The 25,544-nt window shown below is 34.3% G+C and overlaps 3 protein-coding genes across 6 annotated transcripts; all 3 read left to right on the forward strand.

Annotated features, from left to right (window-relative positions):
- The first annotated feature begins 607 nt into the window (after positions 1-607).
- LOC120277153 (serine/threonine-protein kinase 24) lies at positions 608-12,589 on the forward strand. Of its 2 annotated transcripts, XM_039283905.1 has the most exons (18): positions 613-1,292; positions 1,940-2,028; positions 2,990-3,097; positions 3,404-3,511; positions 3,671-3,761; positions 4,235-4,287; positions 5,394-5,456; positions 6,149-6,193; positions 6,369-6,404; positions 6,691-6,746; positions 8,610-8,691; positions 9,285-9,428; positions 9,520-9,679; positions 10,822-10,972; positions 11,487-11,679; positions 11,808-12,005; positions 12,087-12,172; positions 12,254-12,589. In XM_039283905.1, the coding sequence occupies exons 1-18, from the start codon at positions 779-781 to the stop codon at positions 12,351-12,353; spliced, it is 2,277 nt and encodes a 758-aa protein (XP_039139839.1). In that variant the 5' UTR covers positions 613-778; the 3' UTR covers positions 12,354-12,589. The 2 variants fall into 2 exon arrangements, with proteins under 2 accessions (XP_039139840.1, XP_039139839.1); XM_039283906.1 differs by lacking the exons at positions 12,087-12,172; positions 12,254-12,589 and having other exon boundaries at positions 608-1,292; positions 11,813-11,964.
- Positions 12,590-15,522: 2,933 nt separating this feature from the next.
- Positions 15,523-18,560, forward strand: LOC120276844 (uncharacterized protein C9orf85 homolog). Its single transcript, XM_039283568.1, has 8 exons — positions 15,523-15,652; positions 15,766-15,848; positions 15,935-15,973; positions 16,056-16,108; positions 16,218-16,281; positions 16,369-16,411; positions 16,513-16,560; positions 18,180-18,560. The coding sequence occupies exons 1-8, from the start codon at positions 15,572-15,574 to the stop codon at positions 18,333-18,335; spliced, it is 567 nt and encodes a 188-aa protein (XP_039139502.1). The 5' UTR covers positions 15,523-15,571; the 3' UTR covers positions 18,336-18,560.
- Positions 18,561-20,491: 1,931 nt separating this feature from the next.
- Positions 20,492-23,675, forward strand: LOC120276746 (probable 6-phosphogluconolactonase 2). Of its 3 annotated transcripts, none has more exons than XM_039283427.1 (4): positions 20,492-20,737; positions 22,597-22,782; positions 22,852-22,987; positions 23,063-23,675. In XM_039283427.1, exons 2-4 carry the CDS (start codon positions 22,619-22,621, stop codon positions 23,549-23,551), a joined length of 789 nt encoding a protein of 262 aa, XP_039139361.1. In that variant the 5' UTR covers positions 20,492-20,737; positions 22,597-22,618; the 3' UTR covers positions 23,552-23,675. The 3 variants fall into 3 exon arrangements, with proteins under 3 accessions (XP_039139361.1, XP_039139362.1, XP_039139363.1); XM_039283428.1 differs by lacking the exon at positions 20,492-20,737 and adding an exon at positions 20,786-20,839; XM_039283429.1 differs by lacking the exon at positions 20,492-20,737 and adding an exon at positions 20,893-21,071.
- The last annotated feature ends 1,869 nt before the right edge of the window (positions 23,676-25,544 follow it).

Raw genomic sequence — 25,544 nt, forward strand, 5'->3', positions numbered from 1 at the left:
TTCTGTTTAAAAAAATGAGTTTTATGTTTAAAAAAATGAGGGTTTATGTTTAAGAAATGAGTTTTTCGTTTAAGAAATGAGGTTTCGTTTAAGAAATGAACTCTTTGTTTAAGAAATGAGTTTTCTGTTTAAAAACTGAGCTCTACGTTTAAGAAATGAGATACGCAAAAAGGAATGCAAAAAAGAATGAAAAAAATGTATGCAAAAAGGTTTAAGGGCAATGATGGAATTTCATAATGCAGGGGGTAAAAAGGAAGTGAAACAATAAAGGAAGGGTTGTCTGAGGTATGCAAAACTCACAGGGGCTGTTTGGGAAGTTTTGAAATTATCGAGGGGTAAACAGTAATTTTCCCTTTAGTTTTTATTCTTTTTATAAATGACTACAAGACAGAAACAGTTAAAACATTTGGAAAATTATTTATTTATTTTTATGATTTATATAATGATTTTTTATAAATTTTTAAACAAAAACTAAATTCTTACGAAAAAATTAGATAGAAAATGGGTTTAATTAATAAAGCCCAAGTCCAATAGTAACTGGGCCAAAGATAAGCAAAGGGAAACAAAGAAAAGGCGCCAAGTAAATCTATCCGTTGGGATCCAATCACCTCGATTTCCGCTTACCTCGCACTGACAGCCTGTCTCCAGTGAGACACTGTACCGTCAAAGACGTTAGGTCAGAGTTCACTAATGATCACCGGTGTATGATCCGACTCGACCCTTTTATCACACCGAGTCACACCGAGTTCCTCTTCGTCGCGGCTCGCGAGGTCTGACGATGGAGCCGTCACGCCGGAAGCAATCGGAGATCTACTCCACGGTGGTGATCCACGGTGATGATTCCGATCAGGAGGAGGACGATGAGTCTTTACCGCCTCTCCTGCAGCGTGTTCCCAAGGATTTTGGGGCGGCCATCGATGATGACGATGATGGAGACTCATCGGTTTCTGGAACCGTTGTTGTCCGTCGAGACCGGCGAGCTATGCGGTCCCCCTTCCTGGATATCCAGCGTGTGAGCCCGCGGGCGAGATCGGACGCGGAGGATGCGTACTCGACCTTTGTTGTAAGACCTTCGGCGACGGAGGAGTCGATCTCGGGTACCTTCATTAGGAGGACGGGGGGTGGCGGTGGGTTTGGGTCTGCGATCAGTGGTGGTGAGTTAGGGTTATGGTTTGGTCAGGGGCTTGGAGAGGAGACGAGACAAAGGCAGCGTAAGGCGTCGGTGAGCTCAGTGCCGGAGAGTGTTACCAGGGAGGATCCGTCTACAAAGTATGAGCTGCTTCATGAACTTGGTGAGGGTTTCACGACTTTATTGGGTTTTTTTATGCCAAATTTAAGTGTGAACTTTTAGGTTTTGTTTCTTGATTGAGGGTTCTTTGACATCGCTTGAAAGTTTCTGTTTTTATATTGTTATTGGCAGTGTTTTAGTGTAGCTATTAATGGTATGTGGTATTTATCCTTTAGGAAAGATGTTTCTGTTATTGATGAACAATGTCCATGGGAAAGAGATTCTGTTGAACTATGTCTAAAACAATAGTCTGTTAACATTTAATGGTTTTTTTTTTTTAAATATCTGATTGTCTCCTGAAGCATGGTGATTTTTGAAATTAGAGCTGAAAGATTTTTGTGTGAAAGTGTTTTCGAGAGCCTTTTGCTTAATTCTTGAACAAAATGCTGCTTACTTGGAGCTTTGTTTTTGGTTGACAGCAATGTCGTTTTCTAATTTGGTATTTCAAATTTGTCATAGTGATTTGTTTGTCTTTGTCGACATGTGCAGATGTCCTTTTGACAGTTGTCGATTTCTTAAGTTTTGTACAAATTGCTGCCTATTTGAGCTTTGCTTTTTTGTGCAATGTTATTTTTCTAATTTGTTATTTCAAAATTGTCATAGTGATTTTTTTTTGTCTCTGTTGACATGAATTTGCTTTTTTGTTGATAGGTAAAGGATCATATGGATCTGTTTATAAAGCTAGGGACATAAAGACTTCCGAGCTTGTTGCTATCAAAGTGATAACCATGAGCGAAGGGGTATGTTCTGATTTGTGTTCTTGTAATAGACAAAATTATTGTCTATTTTCTCGTAAAGATTTCTTATTCTTATAGATGTATTATTAGTATAAATATCTTGAACCTTAATGCTTCACATTGGTCTGCCCAATTCAAAAGAGGGACCTTTTTTTCTTCTTTTTTTTCTTTTTTTTCTTTTTTTTTTTAATGTTGTGTGCATGTTGTTGTAGGCTGGAATTCTCCAAAAAGGAAATGAGAAAATAACCTAAACTTACATTAGTGTTTTGTTACAAATCGACCCTCTGTTTCAATAAGAGATGGCAATTATTGTGCTTTACATATCCTGAATCATTAATAGTGGGCTTCACATAAAATGGAGGCGCTTTTATCTTACTGGCCACTTAATTTTCATTTACATACTAAATGATATATTATTTTATGCTGACACAGTAATTGACCGGCTCAGTAAATCTCTCATGAGTTCATTCTCTGTACCTCTTGTTGCCTATTACCTAGAATAGCCTAGTACAGTGGTTGAACTACAATATTGGACAGTTGATAGTGTTAGCATATTGCAAATCAGAGGGGGCTTGGAGTTGGTTTGTAAACATCATCTAGATCAATGTTCATGGTTGGCCTGTTTGGGCCAGTGAGTTCTTCAAATCAGAATTGAAAAAGTTGAGTTTTGAGTCTTAACTTTTATACTTAATCCAATAGCCAAACTCTTTGATGTAACATATTGAAGATTAAAATAAAAGCGTTTTGATTTCTGTTATACCTAATGTCTTCGGTTCCTAGATAACTTGAGTGTGCGACAACACCAGAACTTTCATTCAATGATTTAACGAATTGTGTGGCAATTATGTCTATAACAAATATGATGTTATTATAGTAGGGCAATAACAAGATATAACTCCATATCTGGCAATTCTATTCCGCTTTCTCTTTACAAACTGCTTGTATTTCTAATTGTTCTTATTAGGAAGAGGGGTATGAAGAAATCCGAGGAGAAATTGAAATGCTGCAGCAATGTAGTCATCCCAATGTGGTACGGTACTTTGCAAGCTACCAAGGAGAAGAGTATCTCTGGGTATGACAATATGCTTGAAAAAGACTTTCATTCATAATGCTAGAATAGGAGCTGTGTGGTTGCTCAACTTGAATTGACATTTTTTCAGACTTGTATTAAAATACATGATTCCTGCAAAACTATTTTTCCCCTTGACAATTTGCGATTCAATTATAGCTCTCAGTATTCGGAATTTCATTTGCAAGTATACAGTTATTTTAAGATTATCAAATTTAAGCTTCTTTATCTAATAACAGTAGAGGCACAATGTGCATGCCCCTGTTGGACTTTTTTGAAATATAAGTGAATGTTCCATTTTTTTGGCAGATAGTTATGGAGTACTGTGGGGGTGGAAGTGTTGCTGACTTGATGAATATCACTGAGGAGCCTTTAGGAGAATCCCAAATTGCATATATTTGCAGAGAAGCTTTGAAGGTACGTAATTGTGTTGGGCATTTGTTTGAAGCTGGACATAGCTTGGAAAGAACCAGAAGCATTGCTGATAGCTCTTGCCTCTTATGATGTATTTTGGAACTGTGGATCCTGTACCTTTATTTGGTTAAAATCCTAATTAAATTCCTATTCACAATGCAGGGTCTTTCTTACTTGCACTCAATATTTAAAGTTCATAGAGATATAAAAGGTGGCAATATTTTGCTTACTGAACAGGGAGAGGTAAAGTTGGGTGAGCACTCTTAGCATGATTTTAACTCTATAATGTATGATTATGGCAGAGTATTGAATATGACAGTTTAAAAATTAATGTGGCTTTCTCTGCTTCACTTTTCTTATTAGCTCATCATTTACAATCTTTTTAGTTGATGGAAAAATCTAAGAAGGGGATGGAAACTAATAGTCATATCTTGAGGGAAGGAAAAATAAAGCACGGACTTATTTGGTTTTCTGCAAATTTTCTTTATTTTAAATGTTTGGTTTGCTAGAGAATATCAAATGTGCGTTTGTTTCTTTTTAGTTATTGACTTATTTCTGCTAAGTGAGGGCTCCTTATTGGAAGATGTATTCTCCAGCCTCTTGGCAGATGACAAGAATGCCATTTTCTATGCTGGCAAAGTTTTGTTTCAAACTTTGTAGCCAGCTGAATGGTCACATTCGCTATGATTTTTATTGAAGAACATACATATCTGATCGTTTTGACAGGTGATTTTGGTGTTGCTGCACAGCTGACTAGAACCATGTCTAAACGTAACACGGTAATCTTTTCTTTTCTAGTCAAGTTTTTATGTTGGCATTCAGATTTCAATTGCTATGAAGCTTAAATTTTGTTTGTTTTGTACAACATCTGTGATATGCAAGTCAATTGTCCAGTTCATATCAAGCCTAATTGTTATTGGGAATACAGATTTATGAACCAGCTTAACTTTTCTGAGATCAATATGATGTCATTGTTCTATTAATGCCCTTTTTGTATTTCAAATACTAATTTTCTTAGCCTTTTTCTTGCTGTAATTGATTAGGATTTAAGATATCAGGTTCTAGAAATTGCATAAACAAAATGAAACATGAAAAGTTGTAGCAAATCTAATCTGTTCAAGCAGAGTTTGGTCATTGGTGGCAAAGCTAATCAAACAACTGTTTTCTTTGATAAATAGCTGCTAGTTGACAATTCGGGCTCTCTACACATCACCCAATAGTTGTCTACACATCACCTACTAGGCATCTACAAGCCAGTAGGTCTCTCTACACATCACCCGACAGGATTGTAGGATCTTATGATTCTTTCATTGTACATCAAACTTCTTACCACACTCTGGACTGTGGTTTCTTTTTATTGCTGTAAGTTAGCTTGGAAAGCTACCTTGATGGCATCTTTGTGTATATCAGATACCTAATCAACTTAAATGTATAGCATAAGGATGTTCTTACTTGTCACTTGTCAGCCTCTCCCACGTGCTCTTTTGCATGAGTGAGGGTAAAAAGTTTGCGAGGCTTTCAAGATTTCATCACAGATTTGCAAAATGACAGGTTTGCTTGCAATTATGACGGCCTGTTTCTTTCTTATCTTTTTTTGCCAAGGAAGTCCCCATTTTTCTATTAAATTACTAGCTCATTGGTGAACATGGTATTTTGATTTGATATCTCTGAACTTTAGTTAATACTCATAGTTATTATGCTTTGGTTTGCTTCTATGTTTCCATTGTCATTGCTCCCAACAAGGAAATATTTGCTTATTTTCACTATCCCTGGACTTTCGGCCTTCGATCTGATTCTTCTTCAATATATACAACTTTTTTATAGATCAAGATATTACATGTGATTATAGATGTGTGGTCTAATGACTATTTATTTTGTTTTTTAGTTCATCGGTACTCCTCATTGGATGGCTCCAGAAGTTATACAAGAAAGTCGTTATGATGGAAAGGTATTATATGTTTTTCCTCTTATGTTTTCTTTCATCTGTGTGATTTTGCTATATTTGCAAAGAGGAGATGTCTGTGAGATTAACATTTGAAGTTGTTAACTTTCATCCTGCATAAATTGAAAAGTGCACAACACAGAGGAGATAGTTGGGACATTATAAATTCCCATGTTTGCTAGAATATGTTTGCACAACATCTTTCCTTCAACAATGAAGAGTTTACAATCCCTTCTCGCTTACTGCAGAAATTGCTAGGTTTCTTTTGTTATTATTTAATGTTTGTATATGTGATTGATCTAAACTATTTATTTTTGACACTACATATTTGTTCACATGTTTGTATATGTGAAAGTAAAAATAGTATTTACTAGAAAGATAACAAGGTTGAATATGGAAACACAAAATTTCAAGGAAACTTTGTTTGGAGATCTTCAATTATTGGAGAATGTTCTGAAGTCATAAAGGAAAAAAGGCCTTTTTATGGGAAAAAAAAGTGTTGAATATGGAAGCCGAAAATTTCTGCTACTTCTGAGTATGTTACTTTATGCTATTTTTGCCTTTTTTTTTTTCCTCTTGAATACTTCTATTCATGACATGTTCTCCTTTGCCTCACTACGAATCTATGATGGCTTCAACATTATCAAGTGAAAATGTTTACATTTCTCAATATAATAATGACAACTATTTGCCTCCAGGTTGATGTGTGGGCTCTTGGTGTTTCAGCAATTGAAATGGCAGAGGTTTGTTTTTTCTATCCATAAGATACTTGGGTTTGTTATGGGCTGAAATTACTTGAAAATTTTCTTGATCTTCCTGTTTTTCTTTATGATTGTTCAGTGCTCTGTTTAATCTAGCACTGATTTTTATTATTCAATTTTTTGTTAACCTTTAACATCCTCTGGTTGTCTATTTTAGGGATTGCCGCCAAGATCTACTGTACATCCGATGAGGGTAAGTTTATTTATATAATTTACCAATTGTCTTTACTATTTGAAATGATTTTTTGACAAATATATATCTTTTGATTATTTTGTGTATATTTGGTGATAAAGTTGTTGACTTTCCCTTATGTTAGAAGTTCAAGAATCATAAACTTATCTCCCATAATGATCTTTATATACATATTTCCCTAATTGGTCAAAATATTAAGTTTGCAAAGCAGTCTCTGTAATTTGTTATTGTTCCTAACTGAATTAGTTGTTGTTGGCACGTCACAAAATTTTCTCCCTTATTATAGGTGTTGTTTATGATATCCAGTGAGCCTGCTCCAATGCTTGAAGATAAAGAAAAATGGTATGCTCTTACTCGGATGAATGTGTTGCTATATTTAGTTATTTTGTAGAGCAGTAATTCTCCTAGTATGTTCTCACTCGCGCTGAAATTATATAGTAATTTGTGAGAATTCCTGAAGACTTAAAACTAGTATTTGCAAGGCACGCTATTTGGTTTCTTATGTCTTGGTTTGATGGCCTTAAAAATTAAAATGCTTCTGTGTTTAATCTCTATCTCCATTTTTCTACAAAGATAATTTTAAGGTTCTTAAAAATCATCAACATATGTAGTCAGATGGAAGTTGTATAATTTCCATTAGCTTTCATTTAGAAGTTCGGGCAAAGGTGGATAATTTTTTGAAATTGGTCCTTTAGAGAAAATTTCTGGTGTTAAAGTTTCAATTTATGATTGGTCTAGAAAACATAAAAACTAATACTAATATGAATTTATTTAAGGTGTGTTTTGAAGAAACTATACCCCAAACCTAAAACCCTAGTTACCAACTGATAGTATCATGGTAGTCACGCTTGAGGAATCACTTACAATTTAAAATGCATGTCATGTTTGGAATTAGCTTGGTAATTATATTTAAATTCATAATGTCATGTATAGAAGACCATAGTAATTAGAATATCTTTTATTAAGAAATTTTAATTTTTCACACACACACACACACACACACACAGAGTTGAATTTAGTAGTAATGTTTTATCATTTGTAAATGATGTTCTCATTAAAAAAAACAAAGAAAAAGAAAATTCATGCTAGGGGTTGAGAAAAGAAATATATATGGGTTGTGTGTGTTGATTGAGGGTAATTACACAATGTAATTACTCCGATTTAAGAATTGAGGTGTAAAATTGATACTTTTCAATTCCCTCCAAGCAAGGTAGTCAAATCGAGATTCGAATCGTGAATCGAAATTCTAAATTTGTGAATCGATAATCGTGAATCGAATCGAATCGTAAGATTCAGTTCACATTTCAAAATCATATATATATATATATATTTCAAAATCATATATATACATTAATACATATATATATAACATGATTATATATAAAAATTCTAAGTCATGCATTAAACATAAAAATAGTTTGGAAGACATTTTTCCTAGTTTGAGATCTTTTTAAGTTTGGAAGACATTTTTCAAGTGTTAAGCAAACCTATATATTGAAAAACTTAGTTATTTTTAAAAAAATAATTGAGATTTAAAAATTAATAAAAATAGTCACGAGAAAGATTAAATTATGTTAAAGATTAGTTTTTTTAAAAATAAAAAGATTTCTTTTCCATAACAAGATTTTTTTAAGATAACAAATTAATTCGATATTAAAATTTTTAAAAGAAAAATATTATCTTTTAATTAATCTTTGAATTTGTTTTTCGATAACAAATTCAAAGATTAATTAAATAAGGGCCAATTTGTCTTTTTCTTTTTTTTTTTAATTCAAAACTCATATTAACTAGGAATCGTTGATCTTCTCGATTCATATCGATTCGACCGATTCGGGACCGATTCAAACGATTCATTCACGATTCTAGATCAATGTCGATTCTTTTATAAGATTCGAACCGTTACGGATGAAAAACGATATGAATCGTACGATTCGTATCGAGAATCGTACGATTCTAACTACACTGCCTCCAAGTGCTAGTAATTTGTAAATAGTATGTTGGATATAAATGCATAAGCTTAGTAATTGCCCCCAATTACACAAATCCAATTACTAGGTTGCTTAATAGACACACCCTTATTGCAAATTGCTACCAGAATATCATAACACTATCTATTTAGGTTTAAATCATCTATTTGTGGTTTATTATGTGTTTTTTTTATGCAGTGACAAAAATTATTTTGGCCGTGTCCTCTTGCTCATGTAGGTCTCTACTTTTTCATGATTTTGTGGCCAAATGTTTGACAAAGGACCCACGGCTGCGCCCGACTGCTCCTGAAATGCTTAAGGTATCTATTCTTGATAATTTTTTGTTGGCTTAAGGATGCATGTAGTAATGAGCAAATAGACTTGCAGTGTTCATTGGGTTACCATGTTTTACTATTTAATCTAAGCTTGTTGCAAATGGAAAAAGTTGGCTTGCACATGGTAGAATTTCAATAACATTTTCTTCGCAATCAATGCTGAAAGGTTATTGAATCTTTCAAATATTTATTAGTCATGAAGTCAATTTCCTTGTATTTGAGATTTACTGTAGGTTGAATTATTTGTAAGGACTGTAGATATTTAAAGCATCAATGAAATATTTACATTTGTAGCCAGTTATTTTCCTAGACATGAATTAACCTCAGTGCTTGGTGACTAGGCTTTGCATGAGGTCTGTAGATACTTGTGCGAATGTGATCTTGACATGACACCTGCTTACTGTGATGAGCAGAGTACCACAATGCAATTATCGTCTCTAGATGGTTGTCTGCATTGATTTTCTTTAAATATTGGCCTTTTTGCAATTGTATTTATCAATCTGTTATTGTTTTGCAATAATTAAATATACAATAGTTAAGTATATGCTGAGACAAACGTGCTTCAATTTTAACTGCAGCATAAGTTTATTGAAAAATGTGATTGGGGAGCAGCAAAAATGTTGCCAAAGATAAAGAAGGCAAGGCATATCAGAACAGCATTGGCGGCACAAGCACAAGCACAGGCACAAGCTCAACTTTCAGAGGGTGACTCAGCAGTCAGCGTATGGTCATAATGTTTTTTCCTTGTTGACTTAAGTCTATTACATGCTTCATGTGTTTTCTTCTTTTAAATATGATTTTTATTAAAAGTAGCCAGTTGAGCAAGCATGGGCTATTAGTGTGAATGAAAACTATGGGGACACTGTTCCATCAAAACCCCTGAAGCGTCCTTTTCATGGAGCGTTAGCTGAGGTGCCCGAGGACAGTAGTTCAGGAAAGCATCCAATGCCCAACTGGGCTGAACATAGTGCAGGTGAAAGTGCTTGTTTATCAAGTCTTTTTCTGCGGTTTTAACAATTTGTTTTCTTATCATAACAATTTGGTTTTTTGAGCATTTCTTATCTCTGACAGTCTGATCATAGTTACATCCGAAGATTAGTGTATTTCAATTTCCTGTCTATAATATTTGATTCATATTCAGTTGTTTTTAACCTTTTTTTGTTGTTGAAGCTGTTATCTATTAATTTCCAAGTGTTGCATAGTCTTTTTTGTCTTCAGGCTCGTTTAGCAAGCCCTTTTTACTGGTCTGAACTATTTGTTTGCTTGATATAACAATTTGGTTGTTTAAGCATTTCCTATCTCTAATACGCTGGTTTATTACATTTGAAGATCAATTGTAAGTCATTTGATTTCATCTCTTTATTTAGCTATTATCTATTAATCGAATTATGGTATAGTCTGTCAGTTCAGGCATATAAAGACATTACTTATTTAGTAGCTTAAATTCTGGTTTGCCATTCACATATTTTACTGTCTCTAATATTTGACATTTTGCCCCTTTTGTGTGTGTGTGTGTGTGTGACTTTGTTATCCATGCACTTGAAATATTGCTGTTCAATGAAGTTGTTTAATCTTGCTTTTCTGAATAACAGTAACTTTTGGTGTCCTGATGATTAATTTATATTTGATTTGCTATATGTTAGGGTTCTATTGTTTAGTTAGAGCTGGAAAAACTACCTTGAGTTTCTGCATTGGTTTCATAAACTGGCCTTGCTATTGATTGGTCATCACATGTTATTCCTTGAGCTTGAAACAACGAATATGCACACTAAGGTTATCCAGGCAGAGTTTGAGCTTCCATATTTATTTTGCAAATCCACCACGACTCACCATTCTATTGTGGGAAACAAAGACTGCTCTGAGAAAAACCTTTTCTGAATATCATCTGCACCATTTTCCTTTGGTCATTATGGTCATAATGGACTTCTTTTTCTGTTTGATCTGAAGTCACTTCTCTCCAATCTTGTTAATGATTACTGCCCTGTGCTGCCTTCAAGCACAAGCAGAATAAAATGTCAAATTGCTTTCTGCTCTGTAAATTAAACTAAAGTAAGTCAAAATTGTTCCTTGAGACAGTAATGATCTTAAGCTGAAACTTTTATTTATTTTATGCAGGTGACTTTGGGACTGTTATAGTTCACCCTGAAGTTGGAGTTACTATTGATGATATTCAAACACCTATGTCCAGTACAAAAGAATCCTTGCCAGGACAAATTGATGTGAGAAGTTCTCTGCAAGATATGGGAGCCAAAGACATTAATTTCACGTATGTTGCAGCTTATTATTTTGGTCAAGTATTCATCACTAGTGTCTATTTTGAACCATTTGTTACTGATGTTGCTTGAAATTTACCAATTGCAAATGGCTAAGATTTATTAGGTTTTATCATTTCATCATGCAAGTCACAGAAGATGTATAAGATTGATCTCTGAAACTGCTATCTGACACTTGCCATAAAGACTTTTCAGCATTCAAAGCACCAGGATAGAAAGGAAATTTAATAGGCAAAATTTGGACTAAACTATCAAACAACAATTGTGGGTTATCTAATTGAAATTTTAAGAAAAGATTTTGATCTTGCTGATGAGCCACATTTTTATATATATTTTTGAATATTATAGAGAACTTTGAAAACCATCAGTGTGTGGTATTTATTGTATTTTCATTTTGCACATCCATTTCCCATTTTCTGTACACAGCCCAACCTTGCCTGTAGTTAGTCTTTTGATCTTTGTTTATGATTATTGTTGACAATAATGTTGATGGGATTTTGTTGCCAGGGTGGGCAGTAGAACTGGTACTTTGATCAATAAGAATTTAGATATAGATTCAAAGCCTGAACCAGCAGGATTGCCAGAACAGGGCATCAATTCCCAGTCTCAGGGGCAAGGTCTTAAATCTGGACAAAATGATGGCACAAGCACGCTGAAGAGTGGTACTACTAGCTGCAAATTTTTTGCAGTGCAAGATAAGGTATATTTTTCTGAATAATACTTCAATCATCTATCTCCATTCTGACATGACCATGTAAACTAATAAATGTAATTCATTCTTGTGCATATCTGATGAATTAGAGAGTGTTGGTTTTATTGTTCTCGCAGCTCAGGTCTGTATATGCTGCTGGTAGTACTGTGCCTGTACCATTTCTGAAGGCCATAGACATTTCTCCTTTAGCTCTCGTGTCAGATAACTTCACCGGCGAAGTACCAGGAACTAGTGATGATGCTGCTCTAGAAGCAGTGAAGGAGCTCCTCAGTGGTGATGGACAAACAAAGAAAGGACGGAGAGGCCAAAATGAGGTTCCGAGGAAAACCATCTTTAAATTCTTTTGATTAATTTCTGATAGTTTTGTTAATTCTCACTAGCGGATGCTGTTGCAGGTACAACTACCTCCTGGAGTATATCAGAGACTAACATCAAGTCCAACACTAATGAATTTAGCTCAGGCTTTGGCTTACCATAAAATGTAAGCATCCTTTTCGGCTTGATCATGCTTTAAGTGTAATTTTAATATGTAAAATTAAAATCTCGCCCTGCGTTTGCTCAGGTGCTACGAGGACATGCCTCTGCAAGAGCTGCAACCAACTCAAGAGCAACAAACCATTCAAAATCTTTGTGATACTCTTCGAACCATTTTACGGTTGTAAGTCTTGATCAATATGAACATCTACGATGTTTTGGATCTCTTTAGAACTCTTATTCTCTTATCCGCCCATTTTTCAGTGGGTTTTATTTCCTGCTGTTGCAAATTTTCGGGCTTAATCTTCATATGGAACAAAAAAAAATAAATAATAATTGTATGATGTACAACTAATTTTTCGTCTTTTCAAGATGATATGTAATTATGACGACCTCACTCGCTATGAAGGTAATGAGTTTTTTATTATTGTTTTCTGGAATAATGATTTTAATAGATAACTATCACAAATTTTCTTATATATGATTTGTGTTTTTGTAGTCTTGTGTGTTTATAAAAATATATAATTTTTTTAAAAAGAGTTTCAGGAAAATTAAAAACAAAAAAGTTCCAATTTTTTAAAATCTAAAAAAACATTGTGTTGTATTTTCATGCTTTTTCAAGCACTTCTTCTTTGTATGATTATTCATATAATTAAGTTTAAATTTTTCTATAAACCAATATACTAATGAGAATGAGTTTCATACTAACCTTGCTTTTAGCCATCCTGTTAAAAAGCATGAGTACCATCTTAATTCTTGTGACTTTGAAGTACTCTTTAAATAAGCACCATTTTAATATATTTTGGATATCACTATTCTATCTTGAAAATAAGATGGGTTCTCATTATCTCAATCATATTTTTTTGGTTTAAAAAAAATATGTTAATTAAATTGATACATTAGAGGAAACCAATTTAATTAATATTAGATACACATTTGAATTATTGAATGTAATTAGATTTAGTACCGACTTCTTTTTAAGTATATAGATAATTTTGATAACATGCTTTTGGGTTTTCAAATTCTGTTGAATAATTTTTTACAATTTTATTAATTCCAACCATTTGATGCCAATTACCACGGAGGTTAACAACAAGTCCTACACTAATAAATTTGGTCCGGTCCGGGTTTCTCTGTTATTTGGTCTGGTCCGATCCCAATAATAAAGAAACCGTTTAACCCGGTCTGGGTTTTTCTGTTATTTGGTCCGGTCCGATCCCAATAATAAAGAAACCGTTTAACCCGGTCCGGTTTTGGACCGTACACAGCCGGCATCCTTTTGTTTTAATCATGCTTTAGGTGCAATTTCAATATGTGAAATTAAAACCTCACTCTGCATTTGATGCTATGAGGGCATGCCTATGCAAGAGCCGCAACCAACTCAAGATCAGTAAACCATTCAAAATTTATGTGATATTTTTCCGACTATTTTACGGTTGTAGTCCTTGATTAATGAATATCTACAATGTTTTGGATCTCTCTTATTTGCCCTTTTTACAGTCAGTCTTTTTGAAAATTGTTAGGCTGAATTTTTATTTGAAATAAAACAATTATGATGTACATCTCATTTTTCTTTTCAAGATGATATGTAATTATCACATCCTCATACAAGGTCACAAATTTTCTTATATATGATTTATATTTTTATAGTCTTGTATGCTTATAAAAATATATAGTTTTTTAAATATAGAGAATTTTTTAAAAGAGTTTTTTTAAAAACTAACAACGGAAAGCAAAAAAACAAAAAAGTTTTTTTTTCCTAGTTTTTAAAAATTAAAGAATAAAATTTGGAAAACATTACCAAACACAGTATCAGTTATCATGCTCTCTGCAATTGTTCTTCACATTCTATTCATTTTGTGTTGTATTTTGATGCTTTTTATACACTTATTTGCGCTTGTATATATTAATAAAAAATAAAATTGTGTCATACCTTTTAACTCTTGTTTAGACTTTTACATTTATATAATTATTCAAATAAATAATTATAAATTTTTTTTTATAAACCAATACATGCAACTAACGATAATGAGCTTCACACTAACCTTGCTTTGATCATCCTGTTTAAAAAAGCATGAGCACCATTTTAATCCTTGTGGCTTTGAAGCACTCTTTAAATTAGCATCATTTTTGTGAAATGATTAATAATCTATTTTGGATGTCAATACTTCATCTTAAAAAATGAGATGGGTTTTCATTATAACCCCAATCTAATTTCTCAAATATAACTACACTACTAAAAAAAATATTAATTAATTTGATACATTAGAGGAAACCAATATAATTAATATAAAATATATGTTTGAATTAATGAATTTAATCATATTTTGAACTGACTTCTTTTTATGTATATTGATAATTCTGAAAGCCTGTTTTGCATGGTACTATTAGAAATATATCTAAGTATCCTTTTAAAGGAATAAAGGTAATTCAGTGAAGGTGAATATTCATTTTACAAAGTGTTAGTTGGGTTCTTGAAGAAGAGCATCACATATATAAAGCTCTCATTTTGAGGTTCATTATATTCTAGAGGAGAGCTTTAACATTCTTATTAGTTTTTTTAAGTACTTATTATCAATGGTACCATTTTAGAAATGATACTTTTTGTGTTTATAGGCCTTCATCAACTTATATTAACAAAAGGTCTTAATTGATTATAAAAAAATGTTTTGAATTTTTAGAATTCTCATTGTCATTGGAGTTTGAAATATAGATTTTTATGTTAGAAAGAGATTAAAATATCAATTATCATATTATAACCGTGTTTATTATAGTCATTTATATTATTTAGCTCTATTGATATACTATTTAATAATTCAAATAATTAAATAATATATATTGCATATTTTTTAGACATGATATAATAAAATAAGTCAATGATCATTTGGTCTATTGGTATTGGGTCCCGTAGAGTGTTCGCCTCGAGTGTCGAGTGTGGCTCCCCGAGTTCGATCCCCATCTCGCGCAAGGTGAGGGCATGATTCGGTGGTGAGTGCCCCCCACGTGTTCGTCCCTGGGCGCTTGTCCCTTTTCTCAAAAAGCCAAATTATATGTTTTAAAAATTATACTAAAGTTCTATTTCGTTTTTATTTTTTTTTGGATAAGAACGCATGAACAAACAGTCAATTTCCAGTTATGCATTTACTCCTAACAACTTACTGAATTTGTAAAAAAAAAAAAACATAGAGTTCAAGTGGTGTAATAAAATCAACTGTCAATATATATATATAAAGGTAATTAATAAGGGTTTGTGAAAAGTGCATATATATATATATATATATTTCATATTTAAAATTAAAAGTTAAAATTAAAAGTTTTTCGTGGATAAAATTGTAAGAAATTATAAAATTAAGGGCTATATATAAACTTTGTGAAATAGTGTGGTTAGTGTGGAGGAGGGTTGGCGATGTCGGGAAGGAAGGGGCCGCCGAAGCACCAGAATAGCTTCGCATGGAACCCTAACGCCGGCCACAAGAAGAATGAGACCGTATGTCCTTCAATCTCTCTTCTCTCTCTGTGCAATCTTCATTGTCATATCGATCTTTATCTTCTGCTGTTTATTGTTGTTGATTTGATGAGTGATTTATTGGAAATTCACAGGAAGTCGGGGGTAGGCTTCGGCCTTACTCGGAGATCACTGGAGTTTGCCCCCGTTGCAAAGATCAGATCGATTGGAAGCGCAAGTTCGTCTGTTTGTTCTTTTTCTTAATTTTATTTTTTTATTTTTGTTAGGTTTTTGGTGCTCTTTTTGATGTGTTTGGTGTGCCAGGTATGGAAAGTATAAGCCTTTAGTGGAGCCTGCTAAATGGTTTGCACTTTCCTTCTTGAATTATTATTATTGTTTTTAGTTTATTTTGTGTTTATCGGTTTGGGTGATTGTTGTTTGGCAGCCAGAAATGCAGTAAACGGACAGTGCGGCAGGCATACCATAACATATGCTCTGGTATTTCCTTTTCTTTTTTCCTTTTTTCTTTTGTGTGTGTTTTAAATTTTTAGTTTGCATGTTTTTGTGTGTGTTAATTATTTTTGGTGGTTTGGTTTCTAATGTGCAGGATGCTCTAAGAATCTTAATGTGTGTGCCAAGTGCTGTTGCCGTGTGGAACAGATTGTTGGCAGGTGTTATTTGAGCTTCATTTGTGCTTTATTTTTATATATTGTTGGGTAAAGTATTTTCAAAGGTGCAATTTTGGATGGTTTGTTTAGGGATATTGCTGAGGTGGATGCAGAGCAGAAGGCGCTAGAGGAGGTTGCTATTCTTTCTTTGGTTTTGAATGTGTGATACCATGGGTGCTTATTTTAATTTATAATGGTGTATGGAAGTTGAGTGACTTGTGGAAATTTTTGCAGGCCATTAAGAATGCTAGGGAGAGAGATAGAAGAACACTTCTTCGAGCGGTGAGTGTCTCTTGTGAATCTTGTGCCAAATAACTGTAGTTATCTTGTTTGTCATCTACTGTGTATGCTTTTGACATAAATACTAATTTTGGGTGATATGTATATTTTCTGGTTATTATTCAGAAGGTTCTTTTATATTGCTTCAAGCTTTTGGTGTTTGATCTATTTACTTTTGTCATTTGATGAAAGTGTTGGCCTTGAAGTTATTTGTTGTCAAAATTGCACATGTATCCAATCTTGCCTTTGATATGATCTACATTGAATCATTGATGTGTCAGTATTAGTGCCCTTGGTTTTTCAACAAGGGTTTATTATAGGTTATAATTCCAAATATTTGTTAAGCTTAGATGATTTCAGCTTCAAAGGTCTTCTGAATTTGCAAAATTATAATTCATTGTGAGGATTAATATAGGAAATGCGATTTCACATAAAGAACGCATGGGGATTGTGTCGAAATTGAATTATGCGCTGATTTTTTTCTTTGTACAGTAATGCATTAGCGCTAAATGATGTTCGCATGTATCTCGATTAGATTCTTCCTCTGTTTGGCACGAGTTGGAATAATCTAGAAGTGGATATATGGCCTGGTGGCAGGAGTGTATGGATGACCATTTCTGGGACAGATAGTTAATTGAGTCATTTTGTTCAGCTGCTAGATTTGAGGTCCCTCTAAGTTCCTGCTTTTTCATGTCTATGTTAATGGGATTACCACAGAGATGGACCCAACCCTGAATATGAACCTTAAAAGTAAACACCTATTGAACCGTATAGCCAAAAGAAACCATGAACCATAATAGAAGAGCTTGCTCACCCGTGAGTAAAATATTTCGTGGTACTGCCAGTTATGTCATAAAGGCATGCGAGAGCTTTGCTTGGTTCAGTGTTTAGTGTAGGTGATTGGGTACATGTTGCCAGTTTAAGCACAGTTGCTATTTTAGCCTTGTTTGTCAACGTATTGTTTGCAAGCTATTTGTTAATAATTTCTTGAAGATTTGGTTCGCTTGTTCATGATCTCCATTGGAACCCAAATGGGGTCCTCAGGTGTTTTCCCGTTAAGGATGGACCTGATGGGCGGTCTTTTGTTGTTGCTTCTTTTTTGCTTTGTTGGTTAGGAGAGAGTAGAGGCCTGTGAATGACTACATTTCTGTTTGTTACAAGCCACATAGGTTCATGAAAAATGAAGGTCAGCCATATGGCTTTCTTTTATGTGTCCATAGCACAAAATTAATAAACTCGAGCTTTTGGGCTTGCATGTGAAAGTGGTAGTGCCATTTGAAGTAACAAAACTTTGTGTCTTTTTCTCAAGCGGCGTTGAGTGCCAATAGAAGTCAAACTTATTACAAGTATTGTGATATCACCAGTTTTCTAGATTGTTGTTTTATTCAATGGATTGAAGGATATTTCTGTGTTCTTCTGGTCAGAAATTATTGCAGGGTACTATATTTTGTCTGTAACTGACTAATATTAGATTGCTTGGTTTCTCATGATGGTGCATTCTTACTTTACACTAAGCATTCATCAACTAGATTTTATTATTATTTATTCATTTATTTATATATTCTGTGGATCAACGTATTAGAGTTCTAGATTCCTTGACATGGGATGTATTTTGTTGACAGATGAATAAAAACAAAGGTGGGAAAGCAGCATCAACTCCAAAAATCGGAGACCGAAGCAGAGAGGGAGAATTATTTTCTGCATCATCAATTGATGAGTATGCTGAACTTTCAAGACCAGATGAGAGTGATGAAGACGATATCCTTGTATGCAAATGAAAGAGTTCAATTTTTGTATTTTGAGACTCAAGCTGCATATATTCCAGCAGCTTTCATGTTAAAAATATTTTATTTGAAAAAAAAAATTTTATTTGATATAAGTAGGTTGTCAATCTTATGTACCGGGGACAGCTTTGCTGTGTGAGTATTAACCTTTTGTAGTAGAGTAAAGTTCACACTTTGTGTCCAATTGTATCCGTATATATTTATTAAGAAGGTTGCGTATATCAGCTGATGATCTTCCATTATTGATGGTTATGGCTATCCTTTATCAATGACAATAGCATTTAACTAATTTGCTTGTTCACTTATTCTGTGGTGGCTTTGATGGCTATATGCCCATATGCTTGTAATTTTCCTTTGTAACTATTACGGTGTCTTCTTACTTTCTCCACTGACAATTGTTGAGCAGCAAACAGACAGGCTATAAGCTGGACTCAAAGCTTCTTTTTCAAGAGCAGGTAGCTAAGGGGAGGCGTTATCCCAGGTGTGTTTTTCATGTTTCATATTCCTTTGTCTAGAAAAGGAGTGGTTGGTGGATCGACAAGTCAACAACTGTGGCTATTTGTTATATATATATATATATTTATTTATTTATGTATGTGGTCATGCATTTTAAATTAAATTTATGGAATATGTTCGTTGGATTGCCGATTACCTACTGTTTCTTTACTTTTCATGATGTGATATGTGTTAAATCATTAATTTCTCTCTGTTTCAATTCACTAACCTTTGTTTTACCGGTGTAGTGAGGCTGAGCTGATGACATCCAGTGCTGCTCTTGATATGATAATGTTTCCAGCTTCCAATGAATGACAAGACACGTTGGCAGCACAAAGCTTGTTTATAAGTATTAGAAGAGGATAAGACTGGCCCAGAAGGTTTGGAACCTGTGGTGAAAGCTGACCTCTACTAGGGAGGTGCAGGAATTGATGAAGAATCAGAGAGGTTGGTGGATGGATGTTTGGAGCATTGATGGAGCTTGAATTGGTATAAAATTTCAGGTACTTTAACCCCAGTAATCTCCTCTGTCCTGTGTGATCTCAAGAGGTCACATGTATTTGATCTATTCTATTGCTCTTAAATGTTGCAGTGGGTCCTAGTAGTGCCATAGCATGATTAACTGGTGAAAGAGCCAGTTTCAACCCTCAATGTCCTTAATGATTGGATAAGACATAGCGTGTGATAGAATTACATCTTTTTATTTATAATTGTGTGGAGAACGTCAGTGTCTGCAAAGGCTTTTTCATTTCTGATTTTTTTATCTGAATTCAATGAAACTAATGTTGCATTAACGAGCATGCCAAACAGAGCTTTGAATTCATTGGCCTCATGACACTGTCAAACCTTAGCTCTTGTTTAATGTTTTTGGTTAGACCATATTGAAAATTATTTATTTGATAAGAAGGTGGTCCAGGAAATTGTAAAGAAGATTTGGATGGGAGCTTGTCTGAATGGTTTCAGATATACTGGTTTTTGTATGCATGCCATCACTGAGGATGTAGTATTAAAAGAAGGCATAGAAGACAAAACTCATGACCTTTCACTTCATTCTATGCATGTATTGCCATCAGAACATCCCATATCTGTCTCACAGGTAACAACACCCTCACAAATCTTTTCCACATCATTTTCTCTCCCACCCAAGATCTATCCTGTCCATGCCTAACACTGTTCTCACTTTCTCTGTTCTATATTGTGCTTCAATTATTTTGCAGACTACTGAGAAAGAAAATTCTAAACTGATTTCGAAATTGAGAGCATTGTTTTATATACGCTGCCCTTTTTGCAACAATACAGAATTCATGCTAAAATACAACTTTAATTAGTGTTATCATATTGGAATCTATGAAATAGTAGGGAATTCCATACAATGCATTCAGATAGAGTGCCTGGCTACAAATAGTAGGCTCTTGATTGAGATTTAAAAATAGTTGTTCTTGGAATGCACAAGAAAGGTAAAAAGATCAATTGGGATTGTAAATTGTAAAATATTTACTTATATAACTCATTGTTGTGATAAACTTCTCTTGTTATTTTGGAAGATAATCAAGGATATAGCTGTCACAGTCATTAGTAATTCAAGTAAAGTTCTTGTCTTTTCCTTACTCTCTCTAACTCCTTGCTTTCTTTCTCTACAGTCTCTCCGCCATAAAGACTATAAAGTTGTTGCCTTTTCTACAATTCCCAACTTTTCTTTCAGAATGGACAACAGTATCAGGAAGATGCAAGAGCGAATTATTTATTTCTCTCATTGAGTGATGTGTGAAGGAGGTGAGAGACAGAGACAGAGACAGAGAGAGAGAGAGAGAGAGAGAGAGAGAGAGAGGAGGTTGCTTGAGGGGGTTACTTTCTTGGGTGCACTTAAAATTCTTTGGTTGCACGTGTGGCATGCTACAGAGGTGAGTTCTAAAACGCTTCCTTGTGATTTATTTAATAGTATTGAGCAGATTAAAATAAGGCCTTTTGTTGACACCCGCCTGTGGTTTTGTGTTATCTTACTTGTGGGTTTGCTTTGCTTTCATCTTCTGATTGTTCTAATGAAAGAAACAAAAAAGGCAAAATGTTTGTGCTTTTGGGATCTGGGTCTTTAATCTCTTTTCTTGAATTTTTGATTTCTGTGTGCTCATTTGGCGGTTTTTATATTGTAACTATTAGCTGAAAAGCAATCCATTTCTTGGTTGTTCACAAGAATGTTTTCAATTTTGAGTACTGATTGAACACTGGGGATTTCAGGTCATCATTGGATCTCTTTATATTTGGAAATGCTGAATTGAAAGCTTTGGGAGGTGTTTGCAAATTGACTATTCATATTTATTGTTATTATTTCGAGTTTTTCTTTTCTTTTCTAACCAAAAGGTTCGGAATCTTTGGAAATCTCTTTCATGAAATGATGGCTGCTCATGCTTTTTCAGACAGTTTTCCTGTTTAAGAATTGTTTAAAAGAATATTATTTTAGTTTGTGTGTCTAAATTCATGGTTTCTCCCATGCTTTTTTTTTTGCTTATTTTAGTGCCAAACCTGCTTGTGATTAATTTGGAGATTTTGGTCTGGTATGTTTGCTAAAAGCGGTGGATACTTGAGTTGGTTTCTTGAGGGAGCTGCTCAATTTAGTTCTATTGCATGTCTTGGTTTTTGGCTTTTTTACTGATAAATGGATTCTTTCAATGCTAAAATAACTAAATAGATTTTTCCTAAGATTATTTTACTGCATGTGGAGAGGCTAGAGTGATTTGTGTGCTACGTAGCTTGTTGTCATGAGTTTCTATTCTCTTATGATCTTCTGTGTTCTTTCCAGATGTCTTCATTTCCATTTGTTTGATCACTTCTTGGAAAGGTTTCAGCATATTGGTTTTTGAGACTAGGTTGTGAATTAGGACTTTACAAAAAATTTAGCTGAATTTGTTGTCATTGCATTCTTCTTGTTGTATACTGTGTTCAAGACTAACTCTGCCAAAGATTTGACATTTTGTTCTTTTTCTCCTGATGTTTTTGTAATTGAAACTAGGCTGAGATTGCTCTTATTCTGAATTAATTTGAGAGAAATCAGAAAGGTTTCTGTTGATGTTTATTCATTTCTTTGCAAGTTATAATTCTTTTGAATCTCTTTTTTCCTGAATTTCAACTTTCTAATGTGAAGTCATGCTGTTCATCTTTCTTGACATTTTATAATTCTTTTTGTGTCATCCTATGAAGTTCCTGTTTTTCCTTTGTGAATATTTTAGAATTTTGTCTTTGAGGACTTGAAGCCGAATTTGTTTGTCTTCCCTAAGTTCTTCACAACAAAAGCTGAAGCTAATTCCAACAAAAGGCTTTGTCACTCTCATATCTTGTCATTTAACTGGAAGAATGAAATCTCATTCATAGCCACCCATACAAAAAGTTTGTTGTTTGTAATATATTATTATCATTTGCCGGTTTTTTTGGATTACTAGGCATTTCCAAACTTGCTTCACAATAACCACTACTATCAGCTATTCGGTTTAATTTGTCGTATTTGATTCCTTTTGTTCGACAAGATACAGCTTTGATTATCTTTTATTGGTATTTTTGCTCTTAATGGATTTTGTCACCTAATGGAATGCTTCTTCCATATACAAACTTAGAGATCTTAAAGGAAAATTTTAGTCTTCAAACCACCTGCTTTTTGGAAGTTCCAAATCTGCTTCCAATTTTAGTTGAATACTGTGATCTGTTCATGTTCATAATTGTTCTTGGCTCTAACTCTGATTTCTATTATTGTTTCTGCTGTCTCTTCCAGTTGAACTATAGCATCTATCAAAATGGCCACTGCCAAGGGAAGAGGAGACATTAGAATCTTCGACACATATGATGAACTCGCCACCGATTTGGCTGAATATGTTGCACAACTCTCAGAGAGTTCAGTTAAAGAGCGAGGATATTTCACCATTGCTTTATCCGGAGGTTCTCTCATCAGTTTGCTGGGGTAAGCATCGTCTCCTTTGATGTCTCTTTGTCAATGTCCATCTCAAACTGAAGAAATATTCGAAAGCAGGAAACTATGTGAAGCTCCTTATAATAAGACTGTTGATTGGACAAAATGGTATGTACTCTGGGCCGAAGAGCGGGCAGTTTCGAAGAATCACAGCGATAGCAATTACAAACTAGCAAAGGATAGCTTTCTCTCAAAGGTAAGTGCCTTGTTACCAATTGTTCAGTAATCTAAAAATTAAGTGATGATTCTGATGAGATGCGGTATTGACCAGGTATCGATCCTCAACAATCATGTGTACTCCATCAATGACAGCAAGACAGTGGAAGATGCAGCAATGCAGTATGAATTCACCATCAGACAGCTTGTGAAGGCTCGTGTGCTCAGTGTCTCCGGTGTCAACGACTGCCCCAAATTCGATCTCATTCTGCTTTGCATGGGTTCCGACGGACATATCGCTGCGTTGTACCCGCACCACCCGGCTCTCGAGCTGAAGGAGGATTGGATCACCCACATCACTGACTCATCTGAGCCTCCGCCCGAGAGGATCACATTCACCCTCCCGGTGATCAACTCGGCCTCCAACGTCGTCGTATTGGCAACCGGAGAAGACAAGGCCAGGGCAGTGCATCTTGCCATTGATAATGTAGGCCAAGATTTTGATGCTTCTGCTGTTCCTGCTAGATTAGTCGAGCCAGTTGACGGGAAGTTAGTGTGGTTCATGGACATGGCAGCAGCATCACAAGTAACTACTAATGAATGAGTGATACCCTGCTTGTCCTCTTTTTTGTGGATTCTGAGAACAAAAATAGAGCAGTGGTAGTTAAATAAGAAACTCTGGTTCTCATGTTTCTCTTCTTTATAAAGATTAAACTCAGTCCAGTTCAGTTAATATCAAAATTGTTCTACATCCTCAGATCTGAATTTAGGCATGCTACAGATCTGGTACATTATTGGTTGCTTGCTGTGAAGGATCGATATGATCGATAATCCCGCCCGGAGATTGTTCTTCATAAGTTGCCAATTCTTTTTCATAATCTGGTATTGGATCCAGATCCAGCAATATGTTCATGCTAGAAATGAAATGATCAGTATCCTCATGATTTACTTAATCAATAGAGGCACTCTAAAACTTAATTTCATTGCCAGATTCATTTTCTTCTGAATTTGAACTGATAAGAGTGAAGTAGGGTGGTGTAAGTGAAATCAAGTCTATTAATGGGAATGTTCCCAAATTGATCAACTCTTGCTGTAACTCCTAATAATTGCTTCAGCAACAGAAACAAGGTCTACAGCAGCAGTTGGCCTAAAATATATAAGATCTAGGCTTAGAAAGTTGGCCTAAAGGATTTGGTTGGGTTCAAATTGTAGGCCTAATTGAATTTTAGGCTAGCCTTAGGTTCGATGAATTTTAGCCTAACCTGATCCGATCTGGCCCAAATAAATAAATTTTATATATATATATATATACTATGTAACTTTCTGAGCTTTGCTTTTGGTTTTTAATATATATATATATATATGTGTGTGTGTAGGGATGTGTGCATTTATTTTCATCTAGTTTATTTGTTTGTTTGTTTTTTTTTAATTGTTTACAAAGTTTTCATCCGGTTCATAAAAATTTATTTATTTTTTTTTGACTTGGGCTAGGTTGGGCCTGGGCCTAATAAAAATCAAATGGATCCGGGTTGGACCAAAATAATTTAGCCCGAACTTGGCCAAGACCATCCCAACCCAACCCAAATATATGGGTTACATTTTTGAGTCTAGCTTAGCCCAGACCCAACCCAGCACAACCCATGTCCACCCCTAGTTACGAAGAAGAGGCTTTTATGATGGGAAATTTGTCTCAGAGATGATGGATTATCAGAAGATATTCCACCATGCAATGGCATCCAAAACTTGAGAAGCATTTTGGTATTAACAGAATATTTATTGTTAATAATGTGTCATATATATATATATAATTTAAAATTAAACACTAGTGATATTTTCACCTGTTACAATAAAAATTTTATATAAAATATCTAAGTAATAAATCTAGCTTTTAGATTCTATTGGCATAGATTTTTTTTTTAACAATATATATATAGTTTCTTCTTAAATAAAATAAGTAAAATTTTATAAATATGTATTCTTATATTTTTAAACATCATTTTATGACATACTGTAATCATGGACCATGCATTTTTTTATCCTAAGATGGAGAAAATCGATTTCGCTGTGAAGGCTTTTGATGAACTCAATGTTGCTTATGATCAGTTTACGAAAAAATTTTAAGACAAGTCAAGACTCAAAAAAGAACTGCCTAAGTTCTTTCTTTAAAAAAAAAATGAAAATTGAAAAACCGGAATCTATTCGGTTTTGGTCGGACCAGCTGGTTTGCCGGGTTTGGTCAGTTCACAAATCGGTCAACAATTATACTAAAACCAGACCGGGCTATGGGCTGGTTCCCGGTTTTTCCAGTCCGACCGGCCGGTCCAGTTTTTAAAAACATTGCTTATTTTTTATTTGTCTTTTAATTTCGTTAAGTCTTATAAACAAAATTTGAAACTACATTAGTAATGTACATACATTAAGGGGACGTTCATTTCAGGGGAACTGAGCGGAAATGGGGAAGTGGGGGAAGTCCCACTTTTCTGAAATGAGTGGAAGTGATATCACTTCCATTGTTCTGGTGTTTATTTGTCAAAAAATTTAACATTCTAAAATTGATAAATTAACATTTTAATTAATTAATTAAATAATCAACAAAA

This window comes from Dioscorea cayenensis, chromosome 15, assembly GCF_009730915.1.
Source record: "Dioscorea cayenensis subsp. rotundata cultivar TDr96_F1 chromosome 15, TDr96_F1_v2_PseudoChromosome.rev07_lg8_w22 25.fasta, whole genome shotgun sequence".
Lineage (NCBI taxonomy): Eukaryota > Viridiplantae > Streptophyta > Magnoliopsida > Dioscoreales > Dioscoreaceae > Dioscorea > Dioscorea cayenensis.